This window comes from Macaca thibetana, chromosome 5 (assembly GCF_024542745.1).
Source record: "Macaca thibetana thibetana isolate TM-01 chromosome 5, ASM2454274v1, whole genome shotgun sequence".
Lineage (NCBI taxonomy): Eukaryota > Metazoa > Chordata > Mammalia > Primates > Cercopithecidae > Macaca > Macaca thibetana.
This window is the reverse complement of record NC_065582.1, coordinates 143,707,479-143,728,922: the sequence shown is the minus strand read 5'-3', so window position 1 is coordinate 143,728,922 and position 21,444 is coordinate 143,707,479. Positions and strand designations below refer to the sequence as shown.

The 21,444-nt window shown below is 38.0% G+C and overlaps 1 protein-coding gene across 1 annotated transcript in view; it reads left to right on the top strand.

Moving 5' to 3' along the window:
- Positions 1–21,444, top strand: part of GRXCR1 (glutaredoxin and cysteine rich domain containing 1) — a 139,346-nt gene that overhangs the window by 51,579 nt on the left and 66,323 nt on the right. The window contains exon 2 of the mRNA XM_050791619.1: positions 19,262–19,504. Coding sequence (XP_050647576.1) covers positions 19,262–19,504 — 243 coding nt within the window. The remainder of the gene's footprint in view (positions 1–19,261; positions 19,505–21,444) is intronic.

Below are 21,444 nucleotides of genomic sequence, written 5' to 3'. Positions count from 1 at the left end.
TTGGAACATGTTTGGCAATAGGAAGGCAATAATAGGAACAGAGCAACACAGATAAGAGAGAACATTTATAAGGATACCACCCCAATATAAATTGGCCTATGACTGAGTCTCATGATGAGAGAAGACTGGATGGAAGGTGACTACAGGGTCTGGTAGAAGATGGACCAACCAAAGGGAAGATCAGAGAAAACATGGAACTGGGGAAAAGTTTGCTTTTAGACTTGTTGAGTTTGAGATAGTATCAGGATTTTAAATGTGCTGTGTCTGTTAGACTATAGCACAAGCGAGAAAAAAAGAAAAGAAGTATTAATCTTGGATCCAGAAGCAGCAAGGTGATAGTTTTATTCAATCAAATAGATGAACCTCCATGGGAGGAAATTCACAGAAAAGATATCAGAGGTTCCAAGACTGTGCCTTGGGGAATGCCAGTAATTAATAACAGCCACTTAAGCATCTTTATACAAGGTATAGTCTTGCCATTCATTTTCTTTGATCCTCATAAGGGCTGCATGGCATGGATATGTAGGTAGGTTTTTGTCTATTTTATGAATATGGGAATCAGTTATAAATCCTCTTACTACAGATTGCCAGAGATGAGATTTAAAACTTAGGTTTCCTACCTCTAAATTCAGAATTCTTAATACCATGTGTACCAGAAGTCAAGAGGAAGGAGCTCAGCCAGCCATGCTTAAGGTCTGCATTAATTCTGTTCAAGTCCAGGTGCTATATGAGATAAATTTACGCCCAAAGCATGTGAAAAATGCTACCTCCTTTATCTCAAAAAAGGATGTTTCGGGAAAGGTTTTTACTTTTGGAGAGCAAAAAAATTAATCAATCTAGCTCACTAAATCTGCTGGAACCTTGGTTGTATCAGTCAGTATCTTGGTTGGTGTCACAGTCTGAATGTTTGTACACTCTCAAAATTCATATATTGAAAACTACCTCCCAAGGTCATGGTAAAGGAGGTGAATCCTTTAGGAGCTGATTAGGTCACTTCCAGTCTTCCCTTATGAATCCGATTACTGCTCTTATAAAAGAGGCCAAGGGGAGCTTGCTTGCCCCTTCAACCATGTGAAGACACGCGGAGAACACGCCATCTCTAAGGTATAGGCCCTCAGCAGACACAGAATCTGCTAATGTCTTGCTTTAGGGCTTCCCAGCTTCCAGAACTGTGAGAAATAAATTTCTGTTGTTCATAAGTCACCCAGTTTAGGATATTTTGTTATAGCCACCCAAGCGGATTCAGACAGTTGCTCATGACAGAAATGTAAAAAAACTCATAAAAAGAAAGAAAGAGGGCCGGGCGCAGTGGCTCACGCCTGTAATCTCAGCACTTTGGGAGGCCGAGGGTGGATCACGAGGTTAGGAGATCGAGACCATCCTAGATAACACAGTGAAACCCCGTCTCCACTGAAAAACAAAAAAATTAGCCGGGGGTGTTGGAGGGCGCCTGTGGTCCCAGCTACACCGGAGGCTGAGGCAGGAGAATGGGGTGAATCCGGGAGGCGGAGCTTGCAGTAAGCGGAGATAGCGCCACCGCACTCCAGCCTGGGCGACAGAGAAAAAAAAAAAAAAAAGAAAAAGAAAGAGAAATTTATTTATGGACTCGTGTAAGTAAATCATGGCTATGGCAAGACAGAGGAGATGTACAGTGAAAGTGGAAACACAGTCAAGTCCCCTTTTCTTTTTTCCTTTCTGCTTCTTCCTTCCTTCTTTTCTTCCTTACCTTTGGGAGTGGTAACACCATGTCTGGCATCTTCTATACTTACATTCTCACAGCTTTGAAAATAGAGAGAAAGATGCTTTCTCCCTCCCAGTTCTGACTGAAGAATTGGCTGTGGCATAGAGGTTTGGATTGTAAGTTGAACTCTACAGAGGGTGGTTATTTTCTTGCAGACTTTTTGGGTACCTTTACAGTAAGTGCTACCGGGTGGAAGGTAGATGATGTGAAGGACACAGGCTTGGCTTTCCTCAGCCATGGCTAACATCTGCACAGCATTTAGCCACATAGTAAAGGAGGATAATGATACTCTCTGTTTTATTTTAGAGGTGGTTAGCTTATTTTATTCCTCCTTCCTCCTCTCACAAATATATATTTTTGAGCATCGCTTTACTGTCTTGCTCTCCAGTGTTTTAAAATAATTAAATTACTGCATTATTTTATTTTAATTGTAAGCAAGTTTTTCAGCCTTTTCCTTCTCTATATGTTGTTAAAATGACAAGATAAGGGCAAGCAAAAGAGTCCTTCTGGTGATTTGTTTGAATGTATCATGTTGTTCAGGGTAGGCAGTTGGCTGCTGTGCAACACTCAGCCTGCAGCTTTTGGCCTGGCAATGTAGTTTCAATTTAATCAGAGGCAAGAGCTATAAAATTATACTGTTCAGAATGATATATACTCAATGGAATAGCCATGCCACAGCAACAACCTGAATTTCCACCTCAAGTATTTGGCTAGGAGCAAATTAGCCATCATCGTTATGTTAAAAATTGTTAATGAGACAGGAAAAAGGTCACTGCAAATGCTTCCTTAAGTGACAATTATTTGATATTATACTAGCGAGATTTTGTTGGCTTGTTTATTTTGAATGAAAACACTATTGGTATTTTTCTTCTTTAAAAAAATTATATTATGTCACATTGTGTTATTACCCTAGTGTGAAAAGTGTATTCGCTTTAGAATCAGACAGCCTTACATTCAAATTTTGGTTTGTTCTTATTCAACGAATATGTCCTTTAGTGTCTGTCTTAGCTTATTCAGGCTGCTATAACAAAATACCCTCGACTGGGCAATTTATAGACAATAAAATTTGTTTTTCACAGTTCTGGAGCCTAGAAAGTTCAAGATCACAGGGCCACCAGATTGCTTCCCTGATGAGGGCTTTTTCCTCATAGATGAGAACTTTTTGCTGTATCCTCACATGGTGAAAGGGAAAACCCAGTTCCCTCTGGCCTCTTTTATAAAGGCACTAATCCCATTGATGAGCATTCTTCCTTCATAACCTAATCGCCTCTCAAAAGCTCCATCTCTTAATACTATTGCACTGAGGATTAAATTTCAACATAGAAATTTTTAGGGGACACAGTCATTTAGACCAAAGTAGTGTCTATGATCATGTTTCAGATATTTTATTAAGTCTAGAGGATGCAAAATTACATACCATACACTTTTTGATCTCAGGAAGTACACAATGGTGCGGAGGTAGTGCTGGGGGTGCAGAAGATGGGCAGCACACATTCCACTGAATGGAGAGTTTTGAAGGACTCCCTAGAGATAGTGCTGCTTGACCTGGTTTTTGTAGGTTTCATGAATTCAAGGTATAGGAAGTGTTTGCAAGTAGAGATATTATGTAGATAGCTGGACTTCAAGTCTGGGTTGTAGGAAAGGAGTCTGAGCTGAGGATGTACATTTAGGGGCTTCAACAGCCTTCAGTTAACTGTTGAAATTTTGGACGAGGTCATCAGAGAGAATGAGGTGGTCAGTGGACAAAACTGAGAGCTTCTGGGAACCAGAAGACTCAGGGGAAAGAGTGACCCTAGCTGAACACAGAGAAGGAGTGACCAGACATGTGAGAGAAAACTTAGGGATGAGGGATGTGGCATTTGCCAATGGGAAAAGAGCCCCATGATTTTGTGACCTTAAGCAAGTTAGCAATGTCCCTGTAACTCATTTTCCTTGCCAGTGAAAAAGAAATAATAGTATCTATTGCATAGTATATTGTGAAGATTATGGCAATACATTCAATTGACATAATGCTTGGAATGCAGACTTCATTCAACGAGTGTTTTTTCCCAATGTTGATTGGGTTACTGATAAAATTGTACGTGATGAAATCTGCCTCTTAATGAGACTTATTATTTTGTTCAATAATTTAGTTAGATTCCCTTTCCTAATGGCTAAATCTCCAAAATCTAACAATTAGCTCCAGTGAGGAGCTCTGGTGACAAACCAAGCAGAGTCTGCTTACATTTCCAGAAACAATTCCCAACACTTCCAGAAATAATTTCGTTTTCTTCCTTCTGATAATGATATAGCAATCAATCTTGTTTTAAAAATCTGCATTTATTTTTAGTTTGAATATACAATCAATAATAAATGTTAAACTTCCTTTACTAAACTACATCAGTCATGCCAAATGGTATAGTACACGTAGTGAAAAAAGATGACTTCTATAATTTTAACCATTATTGCACACATCTACTTGTGTATGTTTCATGTGCCTCACAATTTAGGTGCTTTAATTAAAGCAACCTAATTTGGGGAAATTGCAGAATAGATGGGAAGGTAACGTTTTCTTGCTTTTGAAATCTTGTCATTATTCGGTTTCTTTGAAGCTGAACTGAAAAATTATCTAGATTCATTTGTGGAACACATAGACAAATTCAACCCCTGGCTTTATGCAAAAATTTAAAACATTTTCATTTGTGTCTTCCTTTTCATGTAATGCAAAGTACTTCCCTCATTTGGTCATGCTCTGTGTTTGCTTTTCACAGCAATTTCTATGACTTTTTTTAAATACCTGAAGGGAAAGCATACTGCAAGATAAGAGATAGAAACCAGTAGAAAAGATAGATAAAAAACATGCAAATCATCTCCCCCTCTTTAATGCACTTGCTTCTTTTTTATGCCCTTTCTATTTCTTCAGTAGCAAACTGGAGAAAAGTCCTACACGCAAGTGATTGTATCGAGGGTCTTGGAAGAACAATGTGTTTCATGGTTACCTTATTAGAATTACCATCAGATTGTGTTTCTAGAGCAAGTTGATAAACATGAGAAAGATGTAGTCCAATAAGCCCTTTAGGCCTATGCCTGTGACTTGGTATTTAAAATCCATCTGTCTGTGATAGGCTGCTGAATAATACTGCCTGCCCCCACCCGCACCCTGCTGAAAGGTGTCCCTCTCCTAATCCCTGGAACCCGTGAATATGTTAATTTACAGTTCAAGAGACTTTGTAGATGTGATGAAGTGAGGGATCAGGGATCTTGAGATAGGGATATTATCCTGGATTACTGGATGGGCCCAGTGAAATAACAAGGTCCTTATAAAAAGGAGGCAGGCAGGTCAGAATCAGAAATGGAGGAAGGGACCATGATCCACAGAATGGGGGAACCTCTAGAAGCCAGTAAAGGCAAGACAAGGAATTCTCGCCTGAGCCTTCAAAAGGAGTTTGGGTCTACTGACACCTTGATTTCTGCCCATTGAAACCCATATAAGACTTCTAACCCTGAAATTGTAAGATAAATTTTTTGTTGTTTTAAACTACTAACTTTGTGGTAATTTGTTACAGTGGCAATAGGAAACCAATACATTATTTATTTTAAATCTCTATGTATTTGAGAAACTTTTGGCCGGGTGCAGTGGCTCATGCCTGTAATCCCAGCACTTTGGGAGGCCAAGGTGGGTGGATCATGAGGTCAGGAGATCGAGATCCTCCTGGCCAATATGGTGAAACCCCATCTCCACTAAAAAAATACCAAAAAAAGAAAAAAAAAAAAAAGAAAAAACAACAACAACATAGCCGGGTGTGGAGGCACGTGCCTGTAATCCCAGCTATTTGGGAGGCTGAGTCAGGAGAATCACTTGAGCCTGGGGTGGAGATTTCAGTGTGCTGAGATCAGACCACTGCACTCCAGCCTGGCCATCTCAAAGACTCCATCTCAAAAAGAAAAAAAAAGAAAAAAGAAAGAGACTTTAAAATTAATAAATCCTGTATTAGTCCCTTTAATTTTTTATTGTTTATCACATGAGTTGGGATATAGAGAGAGTCAGAACATGGCTAATAAGGTCATATAAATATTTGAGTTCTATAATTTACTTGAATCAAATACTAGCTCCATCATTTGCTAGTTGCCTGATGTTAGTCCTGTCACATACTTCTCTGTGCCTCAGGTTTTCCATTTGTAAAGCTAAGATAATAACAGTACCTACTTACTTATAGAGTTAAAGGACTCCCTACTTACAAAAAATATTAGCTTCCTGCACCAACCAAGCTTCCATAAATGGCCTCTAGCTGGTACGTCCCTGGAGTTCACTGTATTTAGGTGACACTGGGACCATGATCATTAGTACAGTCAGAGAGACATAAGAGCCAAGCCTGGAAGCCTGAGGAGGAAATGGAAATGGGGGATTTCCCTGAGGCTGTGTCCAATTTTCTCAAATTCTGAATTTTCACTGGCTTTCTTGCCCTCAGTTCTCAGTCTATTCTGGGAATTCTACAGGGACTGAAATAACTTGTCTTCATCACACTGACATTTATGAAAGAATCAGGCTGAGATGAAGTACAGGTATTTCAACCCCTAAAGTAGATTCTTACAGCATCCAAATACACTGAAAGGGACTGGCTGCATTTAGCTGATTATTCAGGTATTTTTCTTGATTTGGAAAATTGAGAAACACTTTAATCTTATATAATATTATAGATATAATATACAAAATAAAGTAGAAGGGAGAGGGCACCTTTCCCTTTAAGAGAAAGCACCGGGGTTCTTGGAGCAAAGATGAAGGGTGTTACGACAATGGTTAGTGCAGGGCTCTCTAGTCCCTTAATACTCTGATGCCATTGTTCAATATTGTAGTCCCTTTTCTTCTGGTTTTGCAACTTGAATATTTTAAGAAATAAGAGGAAAAATATTTTAGCAATTTCTCCATTTGTGAGATGTTCCTGACTTATTTACTGCCTGGCTTTTCACTGTTGTAAGCTCATAATTTTGAGATTAGAGGCTCCTGAATATGGTGATTTTGGTGTTCATCCTCATATCAGTTTTATCTATAGAGATTAGCAAAATGTAAAATGCCAATACACAGTGTTTTTGACAATATGTATAGAAGCCAAGATATTCATATTAGAAGATAGACATTTTTATTTAGTAGGAATGTGGTTACCGGGAGAGATTTCTGAATTAGATTCTAATCCCTCTTTTTTCCGGCTATGACATTTTGGGTAATAGTCATAGATGGCATGTTTGTGAAGATTTATAGTTAGCAATGTGTCTTCATATGGATTTTACATAAAATCCTACAACTCTTTTGTGTGTGAGATTGTAGCTATTCCCATACTAGAGAACAGAAAACCTAGTCCTGGAAAAGTAAATGGACTTCCTCAAATTCATGCCTCTACTATATTAGTCAGTGTTCTCCAGAGAAACAGAACCAATACAATATCTATATTTGCATAATATCTACGTCTATATATCTATGTGTGTGTCTCTCTCTCTCTGTATCCAGATATCTATATATAGGAAGAGATTTATTACATGGTATGGGCTCATGGGATTATGGAGGCTAAGAAGTGTCACAACCTGTAGTCTTCAAGCTGAAGATTCAGGAAAGCCAATGATGCAGTTTGAAGACCTGATTTCCAGAGAACTGATGGTGTAGATTTAAATTTGCGTCTGAAGGCATACGATTCAGAAGCACCAAGGTCAGGAGAAAATTGATGTCTCAGCTCAAGCAGCCAGGTAGAGAGAAGGCAACTCCAACCTTCCTCTGCTTTTTTGTTCTATTCAGTCCCTCAACAGATGGTATGATGACCACCTACATCAGGGAGAACCATCTGCTTCTAAATACTCATTACAATGCAAATGCTCATCTCTTCCAGAAACACCCTCACAGACATACCCAGAGATAATGTTTAATCAGATATCTGAGCATCCCCTAGCCAAGTCAAGTTGACACGTAATATTAACCATCACAGCTACTAACTGTCAAAGCAATGCCTTCAGATTGGTTTTCTTTACATAGAAACATACTGGTTCCTAAAGAAAAGTTTGATTCAAATAATTCAACTGAGTGAGTCTCAGTTTCCTCTAATGCATGTTGCTAAAGAGGTAGATCCCAGTCATCATAATGCTACAATGAACAATATACAATAAACAAGATACAATAAAGTGTGCATGTATCTTTATGATAGAATGATTTGTATTCGTTATGGTATACACTCAGTAATGGGATTTCTGGGTCAAATGGTACTTCTGCTTCTAGATCTTTGAGGAATCATCACACTGTCTTCCACAATGGTTGAGTTAATTTACATTCCCACCAACAGTGTAAAAGCATTCTGTTTTCTCCACATCCTCACTAGCGTCTGTGGTTTCTTGACTTTTTAATAATCACCATCCTTACTGGCATGAGATGGTATCTCATTGTGGTTTTGATTTGCATTTGCCTAATAATCAGCATTTTTTTTTTTGGTGTGGAACATTTATTAGGTTCATTGACTTTTCAGTTAACGTCTAGGCTCATTCAGTAATTGACTTGGACAAATGGATAATTCCTGAGGAAATAACTGAAATTCACTTATTTGAATGATCTGAGAGCATTGAGAAAATAGAAAACACTCTGAAGAAATCTTTGCATGCAAAGATTATGCTTATGCATTTCTGTTATGCCACAAAGTGGGCAATTGAAATTGGAGAGATTTTTATGACATCTGCTATATGCTGATATATGCTTGACTCTGTTGTTTTTTCACTATCAGAATTGATAGCATATCCCAAACAGATGTGAAGAGCAGAGTTGCCTCATTTTGAGAAAAGAGCTCAGGGCCTTATTACCCCAGTATCAGTTAGTTGTTGGTTATAAACTTTATGTTCCCACCACTTTTCTAGCTGAGTGGGCTCCATCGAGTGAGACCAATTCTCCAAAGAAGGCAGCTGAGAGCGGTTAGCAAACAACACTCACACCAGGTGGGGGATTGAGGCACTGACCTGGTGAAGGGGCCTGCGTGGAGCATCAACAAAGCTGACTATACCACCCTGAACCCCTTCCCATTCACTTGACCACCCCCTACCTCACCAACATCACCTTAGTCCAAACCACCTGCTACCACCTTGACTACTGTGAACTCTCTTCTCAGTAGTTGTACTTCTTCCTCCCACAAGAAATAAGAAATAAAAGCATTAAGGTTGCTTTCTGAGATGTAGACTATAAGATCAAGACAAGACAAATTAGAAAATGAAAGTGGAAAGTCATACTTACAGGAGCAGAATGGCTTCCCTCAGCAAACCTAGACTGATGAGGTTGAGTGGAACAGCACACTCAAAGAAAGAACATTCCAAAGGAGTAGTTGATCAGCTAAGGAAGCTACTCAAAGGGGAATCACAGAGGTAAGCATCGAGAGAAACCCCAGAAGTCTCAGTCACTGAATACTAATAATTCATATCCTTTTGACAAATCAAAAATTCAGACATAATTTGACCTGCTGCTATTCAAGCCATTGACTCAAATCCTTTACTCCTTTGTTCTGATTCTATGCTCACCAAGAATATGGAAAGCATAGAGAATTTGAGTGGTCCTACGTCAATGACATGTTCTTTTCACTGTAAATAATAAATAGGCATTCTAGTCTTACATATCAGTATCTCGATTCAAAAAGCCAGCCAATGGTGAATTTCCCAGCTTGTATGTCTGAGGGCCAAGACTCTGGACTATAGCAAATTTACTAGGTTGTATGGAAATTATATTTTCCCCCACCAAAAACAATGGCCACAGCAAGATCTCTGGTTCCACATGGTCTCCAGAACTTTGCCATTTCTCTATCAAGAAGTGGGAGTCTATTTCCTCTCCCCTTGAATCTGTGTGGGTTTTCGTGACTGCTTTCGTGAATAGAGGGCAGCAAAAGTGATTCCAAGTGAAGGCTAGAAAGCAATAAGTCTTCCACCTGGCCCTCGTTCTTTTAGGATGTTTACCCTTTGAACCTGGCACCATGTTACAAGGAAGTACGGGACAAGGCTATGAGTAGGTGTTCTGGAAGACAGCTTCAGCTACAATCCTAGCCACCAGCCAGCATCAGCTGCCAGTCATGTGAGTGAAAGGTTCTTCAGATGATTACAGCCCCAGGCTTCTAGCTCCCCAGCTGGTGGGAAGAATAGAACAGACGGGCTGTCCTCACCTAGCCATAGCCAAATTGCAGATTCATGAGAAAAATAAATGTTGTTGATTTTTTTTTTTAAAGAGCAATTTACCTCAATAAGAGATTGGCTTTTTTGATCATTGTGTAATTATGAGGTTAAAGTTTGCCATTTGAGCTTATGAGGTTGATGACATCTGTGGATTTGGACTTTTTGTTCATAGCAATAATGGTGATGGTGCTGATATGTGTCAATAACATTTTATAATAATAATAATATTGATAAAAATATACCATTTACTGAGAGTTCATGATGCGTTAGTCTTCCTGGTAAGAGTTTTTCTATTCATTTAATCATTTAAACCTCACAAATCCCCATGAAGTAGGCACTAGTGTCTATATTGAAAGATAAGAAAACTAAGAGTGGTCAATAAACTGTCCAGGATTTTCTGGTGACTAAGGGGGAAATTCAAACCAAGTTCTGGCTTAAATGTATGGAAAAGAGGCCAGAAAATATTTATGGAGTATCTATATGTACTTGGTTATATTCTGGGTTCTTAGTTCTAATGAAAAAACTAAGTCCTTGCTTCAGTGAGTTTATGTCTTAATGTGTGTAGATAGACAGTGAACCACTTAACATACACAATCTAACATCCAGCAGTACTAGGAAAGAACTGGGTAAGAGGATAGAGGGGCTGTTTCCCATAGTGCAATGAGGGAAGGCCTGTTTGAGAAGTGACATTTAACCAGAGGTTAGAAGACAGCACAGGGATGAGTAATGGAATTTCTAGGACTGTCCCTGTGACAGCCTCTTCATGGTACATTTTGCCATTATTTTAGAACAGGGTGGTCCTTTGGTCATTTGTATTTAAGAAGATTATATAATGTCTTCTTAAGGAGAGACTAAGGACTTAGAAGGCAGACTCAGGTTCAAATTCTCGTTTTGCTCCCTTTTCCCCCCTGACTTATTTGGGCACCTTAACTTTATTTCTACATCTTAGTTTCCGTGTCTATAAAACCTGGGCCATAATCTTTACCACTATGATAAATGAAAAAGTGCATATGTAGAGTTCCTTTTGCAGTCTCTAGAACTGCATATAAATATGCAACAGTCATGTGATAAATAATTATTTTTTATAATTTGTGTCTTATAGAGGGACATAGAGAAGTTCCTTTTGATGTTTTGTGGTCCAGTTGTGAGGAGGGGAATTTGACGTAAGAAATTACCACTCACCTTCAGAACTGAATAGGGAGTATGGTTAGAATGGAAACAGATCTAGCAAATAAGCTAAGAGAGAAGCCTGGTGTGGGTAAAGTCTGGTGTGGATAAAGCGGATTGACAAATCATATTAAGTGCAAGAATAAAAATTCAAGAGGTGATTTGAGAGCAAGGTGGGCAGAGATTTATTTACTCAGATTTAGTATTAAGAAGCATCTCATAATGCACATTTAACTATAGAGGTTTACAGAATATCATGGAGAGGGAGAGAGAGCGTAATATATGTAAAATGTCTTGCCCTTTACAAGGCCCACAGCCCTGCTTCCAGCCGCATGTGCCTGCTATTTAAAATCGCTGTTCCCAGAGCCAGGTTGGCCCACTGCCTGATAATCAAGAAATCTGGGTCTAGTCCCAGTTTGCCTACTGACATGCTGTATTGCTTTGAGCTAATCACTTTGCCTCTTTGCCTTTTTGTATAGGAAAAATATCTATCCCTTACCCATCTCAAAGGAATCATTTTAGACTGAAAAAAAAATTTTAACATGCCCCCTGTGTGATGTAAGTGACTGATACATGTGGGACCATAATTTAGTAAAGAGGCGAACCTCTTCAATTCACAACTGTTATCTCACCAGCAATGAATTAGGCCCATAACAGTTTGTGGTTTAGTAACAACTTTATCCTGAGGAGTGGGTAGCAAAACAACGTGTGGTTCAGTGTTTCGTCTTGGCTCAGTGGAAAGCACATGGACTTTGGAAGGGTGCACATCTGAGTTCCAATTTTCTAATTTTGCTGAACATCAACTCTGTCTCCTTGTCGAGGATATGAGGATACTTACTCTTTCTGAGTCTATGTTTCTAGATCTGTAGATACAGCAACACTATGTAAGTTATTGTGAGGAATTGATAAATGTAAAGTTATTAGTATTGTCTGCCACTGATATTCAAATGTGTTACTTTTTATTTATTAAAAAATATTGCTTAAGACCTGAATTCTTGCAGCTGTCTGGAGGCCTCTAAGTCCTCAGTGATTTGTGGACTCACTGGGGCAAGGCTAGGAGGCCATTTCAGGAGTCCTTTTTAAATCAGTGTGAGGCTAGAGCTACAAAGGCTCAGCCTGAAATAACCCACTGAATTTGCTTCTGCCTGAGGAGCTGAGCCTGCTCCGTACTGATCTTCTGTGGGGGATGGGTGGATAATAACTCTTGGCCTGAATTCCAGGGTTAGTTCCAGTGGATGTGGAAGCTCCACAATCGTCCCAAGATGAGGGGGTGACTGTACTCATTGTTGTGCTGTGGCTACTGCAGGGCGACGTGCAGGCTGAGGGCATAGGTTAGCTATTTGGTAACTCCTTAGTCTGATTTGCAGTAATTTCCATCCCTTTCCAACACATCTGCGTGTGATGCAGGTTGTTGTAAGGCTTCCAGGCATCCCTAAGATTCATCTTTTTAATAAACAGAAAGGAAAAAATGGCCTATGTTTATTACCATCTAGGTCGGCTCTCTCAGAGCTGGGAGGCTGCAGACCCCAGAGGCTTCTCAGTGCTGTCTCAGATGCTTCCATCCTTCATACGCTATTCCCATGGTAACCCTCAGGAAGGGAGAAGAGGGACAGCCATTAGAGGCTATTTTTAGACTTCTGGCCAGATGCTTTGACAAATCTATTGAGGGAAGGAAAATGTAGCAAATGTAGGAGAGGATGATTTTTTTTTTTTTTTTTTTTGCCAAAGACAATATCATTTAAAATTCATATAAAACTGGAAAAGACCTTGAGAAATCATTCAACTTATCACTCCACCTCTAGAAAGACCTACTTCCAAATCATACAAAAATTGTACAATAAAATCTTTTTTAAGAACATTTTACTGAATAATGTATTTTAATTTATAACCTACTTTCTACCCCGAATTTGCCCCATATTCAGCCTCAGTCTCCTGAGCAAGGGAACTGGCAATGAGACTGAGTATAATGGCTCAAAATGTGGACTACACAACCCTGGGGGAACTGTTTGTTTAGAATATGCTACTAACGGCCCTGCCTAAGTTTGTGCAGTGTGCATCTTGTACAACTACACCCACTGGTCCTTCTTTACTTATCATTTTGAAATGTAAACCAGGTTTAGTGCAACTCCTTCTATCCTTCTTAAAACCCTTTAGGGATTTCTCGTTGCTCTAGGGTAAAAAACCCAAGATCTTTAAAATACAACATGCCTATAAAATACAACATGGTATCAACCCTTCATATCTATCTAGAATCACTTAATACCATTCTGTTTTTCCCTTCTTGTGTATCAAGAAACAAACTTTGAAGAGTATCAAACACGTTATCTTCCTCCCATTTTAAGATCTTTGTACTTGCATGAAATACTTTTCCCCACTCTCTACCTAATTTCTTTGTTAAATTCTATTCTTCCAGATTAACCTCAAATATCAGAAAATAGTTTCTTGATCTCTAAGAAAAGAAGAGAAGGTACCCAGGCACTATGCTTTCCTAATTACTTCTGCATTTCATTAATAGTACCTAGTAGCTTGTAATTCTATATTTATGTGACATTTTGGCTTTCTATTACTTTTAACTATGAACTCCATGTTGATATGGAATTATAGTATTTGCTCACCATTATATACCTAGTGCTTAATACTGTGTTTGGCAAACAAATTATTCTAATTACTGAATGAATGAGTAGCCGTTATTTTGTGCTCTAATATTGCTATCTTTCTTTAGGTTTGGAAAGTTCTCTGTTATTATGTCTTTGAGTAAACTTTCTACCCCAATCCCTCTCTCTTCACCTCCACTTTAAGGCCAATAACTCTTAGAGCTAGCTCTTTGAGGCTATATTGTAGATCCTATAGGTGTGCTTCATTATTTTTTATTCTTTTTCTTTTGCCTCCTCTGACTATGTATTTCAAATAGCCTGTCTTCAAGCTCACTAATTCTTTCTTCTGCTTGATCAATGACGCTGAGAGACCCTGCTGCATTCTTTAGTTTGTCAACTGAATTGTTCAGCTTCAGAATTTCTGCTTGATTCTTTTAAATTATTTCAAACTCTTGGTTAAATTTATCTGATAGAATTCTGAATATCTTCTCTATGTTATCTTAGATTTTGTTGAGCTTCCTCAAAACAGCTATTGTGAATGCTTTGTCTGACAGGTCACTCTGTAATTTGTCACTGGTAACTAATTTTAATTCATTTGATGACATGTTTTCCTAGATGCTTTTAATGCTTATAGATGTGTGTCAATATGTGAGCATTGAAGAGTTAGGTATTTATTCCAGCCTTTGCAGCATGGGCTTATTTGTACCCATCTATCCCGAGAAAGCTTTCCAAGTATTCAAAGGGAATTGAGTGCTGTGATCTAAATCTTTGGTCACTGTAGCCATATGTGCATCAGAGAGCATACCAATGCCAGGAATGCTGTGACTCTTGCAAACTTTGCTGCTTAACCCTTGCTATATGTCTCTTGGCTGGGCTGAATTCTTTCTTCTAAGTTAAATAAGAAATGAGGATTGCTGCACTTCCTGATAACAGAAATAAACCCAACTATACAAGGTAAACTAATTTTAAACAAAGGGACTAAGAAGATGCAATGGGGAAGTGTTAGTTTCTTCAGTAAATGATGTTGGGAATACTGAATATCTACATGCAAAAGAATGAAATTGGACCCTTATCCTATACCACATACTCAAAGTGGATTAAAGATCTAAGTATATGACCCCAAACTGTAAAACTCCTAGAAAACATAGGGGAAAACTCCTTGATATTACCCCTGGCAAGAAATTTTTTAAGTTTTGGATATTTCCCCCAAAGACAGGTAATACAAGGAAAAATAAACAAGTGGGACCACACAACTCTAAAATGCTTCTGTACGGCAAGGAAGATTATCGACAAAATGAAAATGCAGTTAATTGATTGGAAGACAATATTTGTGAGCCATATATAGATAAGGGGTTAGTATCCCAAGTGATTAGGAACATAAATAACTAACTCCATAGCCAAAACCAAATAATCCAATTTAAAAAATGGACGAATGACCACAATAGATATTTCTCTGAAGAAGACACACAAATAGCCAAGAGAGATCTATACAAGTGCTCAACATCAATAATATCAAAACCACAATGGGAAGTGCAAATCAAAACAATAAGATATCACCTTACACTTCTTAGAATGACTGCTATTAAAAAGACAAGAAACAGCAAGTGTAGCACATGTGTGAAGAAAAGGGAACAATCGTACACTGTTGGTGGGAAGTAGATTACTGTAGCCATTATTGACATTATGAATATTCCTAAAGAAATGAAAAACAGAACTATCATGTAACCCAGCAATCCTCATTCTGGGTATATACTCAAAGGAAATGAAATTACCAACTCTTAAAGATATCTGCACTCTCAGGCTTATGTTTATTGCATCATTATTTACAATTGCCAAGATATAGGTACAACCTAAGTATCCTTTAATGGATAAATGAATAAATAAATTGTGGTGTATATATAAACAATGAATATGATTCAGCCTTAAAAATGAAACAGATATTGCTATTTGTGATAACATAGATGAACCTAGGGAATATTATGCTAAGTGAAATAAGCCAGGCAGACAAAGAAAAATACTGCATGATCTCACTTATATGTGGAATCTGAAAAACAAACAAGCAAACAAACAAACAAACAAAAGCAATCTCAAATACACAGCAACAGTTGAATGGTGGCTGTTAGTGGTTGGGGTAGAAGGGGAGAGGGGGATATAATAGGGAGATGTTCTATGTACCACATGAGGATTATAGTTAATAATATTGTATTACATACTCACAATTTGCTAAAATAATAGATTTTAGGCACTTTTACCCAAAAAAATGTAACTATGTGGAATAATATATATATTAATTTACTTGACTGCAGTAATTATTTAACTCCGTATATCAAAACATTATATTATATACCTTAAGTATGTACAACTTAAAAATATATAATATATTTCCAAATTCCAGGAAGCTTTTTAAAATGTAGATTCTGAGTCAGTAGATCTGGAGTGAGGCCTGTGATTCTGCATGTCCAATCTGTATCTAACTAGCTCTAGAACTTGGCTCTACATTAGAATCACATTAAAACTTAAAAAAAAAAAATCGCAATTCAGAGGCCCCACCCTGGTGATTCTTACTTAATTGGTATGGGCTTGGCCTAGGATTTGGGGATTTTCAAAGGCTCCCCCGTTTATTCTAACATTTAACATTCTTGAGATCCACTGATTCCAGACAAAGCTCATCCTCAACAACATGTAAAGGGATATCCATGTGATCTCATACATTAGATAACATCCAATGTGGCTACCTGATAGGGGTCATCTTATTAGTATTTTGAAAATGCGTGTGTCTTAGAGACACAGAAGGGTGGTATACATGGTTTGTTCTGTAATCAGAGAGAATCTTACATCAGTTGGTTAACATGGCAGCAGGTTGGTCCAATCTTAAATTTTTCCACTTTGACACATCTGGGAAAAGTATTTCATAACAAATAATTCAAAAATAAATGCACCTATTTGAAGTAGTGGACCATTTTGGTAGAAAACTAATGCAGTAACAGTAGTTTTTGTATTCAGAGGAAAATGCATAATTACACAGATAATATGATGAGAAAAAAGAAAACTTCGGTGCTCTTCTGAAAGCTGCAGCATCTGTAGTGAGTTTCTGTGCCTTGCTTGCCCATACCTATTAATATGAAGAGGAGCTATAGACCCTAGGGCATTTGGTTACTCCTTCTAAAGATCAGTGTTTCTAAATCAAAACAGAGTAATAATTTCCTTTTTGTCATCAATTGCACTGATTTTTTTCCACTGACTTATATATTTTTTTAATCTTAAAAAATTCCATGATGTGAAGTGCAATATTTTTCTCTGCTTAACTTAGAATAGGAGTGTGTTGCAAGTCCTACACTAGTTTTTTTTTTTTTTTCACATTTTTCTTTCTTAATCGTCTCAGCAAACTTGTTAGGTAGCTATTGTTATTATCACATTCTCATCACTGTCATCACAAATGAGAACACTGAGACAATAGTTCATTAGCTTCCCAAAGATACACAGGTGGCCAGTGGCAGAGCTCAGGTATATCTGATTTTCAAGTTTATGCTCTCCTTTTTTAAAATTTTAAAATTTTTATTTTTATTTTAAGTTCTAGAGTACATGTGCAGGATGTGTGGGTTTGTTATGTAGGTAAACATGTGCCATGGTGGTTTGCTGCACCTATCCACCCATCACCCAGGTATTAAGCCCAGCATGCATTAGCTGTTTTTCCTAATGCTCTCGCTCTCCCCACCACACCCTCTGACAGGCCCCAGTGTGTGTTGTTCCCCTCCCTGTATCCACATCCTCTCATTGTTCACGTCCCACTTATAAGTGAGAAGATGTGGTGTTTGAGAAGATGTGGTGTTTGGTTTTCTGTTCTTGTGTTAGTTTGCTAAGGATAATGTCTTTCAGCTCCATTCATGTCCCTGCAAAGAACATGATCTCATTCATTTTCATGGCTGCATAGTATTCCATTGTGCATATGTACCACATTTTCTTTAACCAGCCTATCATTCATGGGCATTTGGGTTGATTTCATGTCTTTGCTATTGTCAATAGTGCTGCTATGCTCTCTTTATCTTAGTAGGAAATTGGCAGCATATACCAAATCCAGTCTTCAGAAATATTGGTCCACGTGGTCTTTAAAAGCATTTATAGTTAGGTGTCACCATTTATAAATCAGAAAATTTCCTATAAAAATCCAGAATTTAAGTTTCTATATAAAATAATTATGTGTGACCACACTGAAGTCACATGCCTGCAAGACAACAATTGCCTAAGTTGTGTAACATTTCTCTATTTAGATGCTATTCTTAATCTTTCCCTAGTATTTCTTTTACTCTTTACCTGCTTCAGCATTTATGATACCAGCTTAATCCCTCCAGGGCTCTAGGTTTTCAACTTAACCTCTACACTCTATTGAGGAAAGAAATGACTCTTGCATCTTTATTAAATTTTATCATCCAAAAAATCCTCTCTCCATGAGGTGGAGAATTTTGTATTGGCATCTTTATGACATTGGACCTTTGGAGTCCAATTTGCATCTTGGCAGAGTGGTCTGACTTCTCTGCATACAAAGTGGTGGAACTAGTGTCCTACTGGCTTGCTTTAGTATTTAGCTGTCCAGAATTGTTTCCAAAGGTTTGACTCCACAGGAGTTCTGCAAATCGTGTGGTTGTGCTCTAAAAAATTATAGCTTTGTGAAGACTCATGTATCCCATGGTCTCATAGTATAGTTGTGTTTTGTTCAGTTTCCTTCAACTAGGACTGTGATAAGGAAGAAGAGAAGCTTTCTTATTGATTTCAGGACCTACCTGGTATGGCTCTTCAGCACACATTAGCAGTGCTGGGCAGGGTTTCCCAGGAAAGCAGTCACTGATGTCTGAAATGTAGAAAAAGATTCTCACACAGGACAGTCTTCATCTTGTTTTTGAGTGCTGCTTACCTCCACTCCTGTGTCTGATTCCTTGTTTCCTTTTTATACCTGGCTTTGACCCACCATTCACTTTGGCATTGGTTTCTGTGGACTCCCATTCTGGAATATTTACTTTTTTTATTTCTTGTGGCAGAGCTTTCTCACTACATGTGGGAGCCCTGTCATTCAACAGAGCCCTTGAACATATGTTATGCTACTTAAACCTTAGAAAAATCCCATGATATAGGTCTTGTTATTCCCAGGAAATTGTTGCTCCAAAGATGATACAATTTGATAAATTGATAAGTGGAAGAATTTTAACTAGCTAAATGCTAATGTTGACTATTCTGTGGCATAAACTTTAGGTTTATGAAACAGATATAGTGATTGAGTAATGTCTACGAAGCATAAGAAAAATATTCCAGTCATTTATTGTTTTACCACATGGCATCCCATGTGAGACGTCATCAATTTTAACATTAGCCATTACTTGATATGCTACTGAGAAAAGGAAAAAATTAAATTATATCATACAAATTATATTGATTGTTATCTGTATCCCAATTACAGATGTTGTAACTTAAAAGGATAAGTCTTTGAATTGATAAATGAGTTCACTCAACTTTTATTGCATGCTTTTAATGCAATTGTTAATTGTCTTAAAATCATAAGACACAAGAAAGTAAAAGTAAACATTCTTACAACTCAATGTTTTCCCTTCAGCAACCATCAACTGACCTAGAATTTGACCGTGTAGTGATTTATACCACCTGCCTTCGTGTGGTTCGGACAACCTTTGAAAGATGTGAACTGGTTAGAAAGATTTTCCAAAACCATCGCGTAAAATTTGAAGAGAAAAACATAGCCCTGAATGGTGAATATGGAAAAGAGTTAGATGAACGATGCCGACGAGTTTCCGAAGCACCTTCCCTCCCTGTTGTGTTCATTGATGGCCATTACCTTGGGGTAAGTACGCTGCCCAGGAAAGTCTTTTTCATAGAACCCAATCAGGGCGGATAGAAATCTATAACGATCTATAAATTTGCAGCATAACTACTGGAACACTTGCTGGCTTTTTTGGAGCTCAAACCAAAGGGATTGGAGCACTTATTTCTGTCCCAGACAATGAGCTGCCACAGTGCTCCTCCCTGAAGAAGTACAGTGAGATAAAATCAGCAAGAAACTGCATTTTTGAATATAAATAAATGTTTAAAAATATTCAGTTGACTTCAGTTTTGCATTGTGAAGCTTAGCATGTGAGATAAAGACTGCATTTTTAGTGTAGGCAAGAAAAATGGATATATATATATATGATATATATTTATAAATTCTCATATATGGCATTATCAATCAGTTTCCTACCTAATGAACCTCAGATGATAGTCCTGAAATGAAATCAATAAGAAATGGGGCCTGGAGCCAGGATTTGATCCACTTGTTTAAAATTATTTTTGACTTGGGTAATGCAGCAGTTGGAGACATAAATTCAGGCTTATGGAAAGCAGAGAGAACTCCCAGAGCAGCAGCAGAACATGCCTGTTTCATTTCTCTTTGAATAATACTGCTAGTGTAGTTAACTCCCATTGATCTGTGAACATCCTGTGGAAGAAGCCTACAGGGAGGGCTCCAGAGAGTACACTTTGGAAAGGGTGAGAGCAAAGAGCCAAGGGGCACCGGTAACCAGTTTAGGGGCTGACTACATGATCACTTATCACACAATAGAGACCGTCAAACCACAGATGGATCCTTGGATCTTGGTTTCATTTAGCATCTGGTCTTAACCTTCATTTCTCAGAGAAGGTTATAAAAATCTAGAACAGGAGATGCTCACATTTTGTTTCAGGGAATCAATCTGTGTTTTAATATCCTGTCATTTTATAAAAAAGATAAATGCAGAGAAGCTGTGATCAAATAGCGATGACATTATGTGATTGTGCTTTTAACCAGAGCTGGACACACACTACATTCTGTAGTAGAGGAATGCTAATTTGAAGTATTGATCCCTTTTTTGATGTATTTCAACACATACCCTTAGGTTGCAGAAAATTACAGCAGCAGTAATAATCATGTTAAAAAATACATAATAATATAATAATAACACTCTAGTGCACTCACAGCTTTGCATCTATCGTTTCATATAAGCCTCAGGGTAGTCTTAGAAATCAACTTTCATATGGCATACTGGTTAAGAGCAAGCACTGGGGTCAGACAGACCTGTTTTAAATCCCTGCCCTGACACTTACCCTATGACTCTGTGCTTTGGCTTTCTCGTTTGTAAAATGAGAATGAGAATACAACTTACCTCATAGGCTGATTTGTGAGAGTATTGAGCTAATACATATTAAGCACTTGGTTCCTGTACCTGGAACAAAGTATGTTTTTAGGAAATATGAACAGTTATCCCTGTTTTGCAAAAGAAAACATTCATTTCTTTGCTCCAAGTGACAGAGCTGGCTAAGTGGCAAGGCCAGCACTCAAAGTTATGTCTGTCTGACTCCCCAAACCCTTGCTCTTTGGCACATCACCTCGAGGAAAGGGATCTTTGCCTGTTTGTTGGTATAGTTTTGGGACCTCAAACAGGGCTTAATGCAAAGTAAGTGTTCAAGTGAACATATGTTGAATGGATGGATGAATTATGCTATATTTCCTCATCATGTTCTTTCCTTCTCTCTCTAAGACATTCTTTAATAAAGAAGGGATCTGATAAACTCAACCACACTAGGGAGAAAACATAACTTGTAAGGTCTATGAATATTTGCCTTTTTTAACTTGGGAAAATGTCTGACAACGTAAGACATTTCCCATTGTGAAATTTCAACTTCTGTGCAACTGCACGGTTAAAATTAGTGGGCAACTGCCTTCAATGCACAGGTATAAAGTTGGCTGTTCTTATTCAGAAGCCAAAC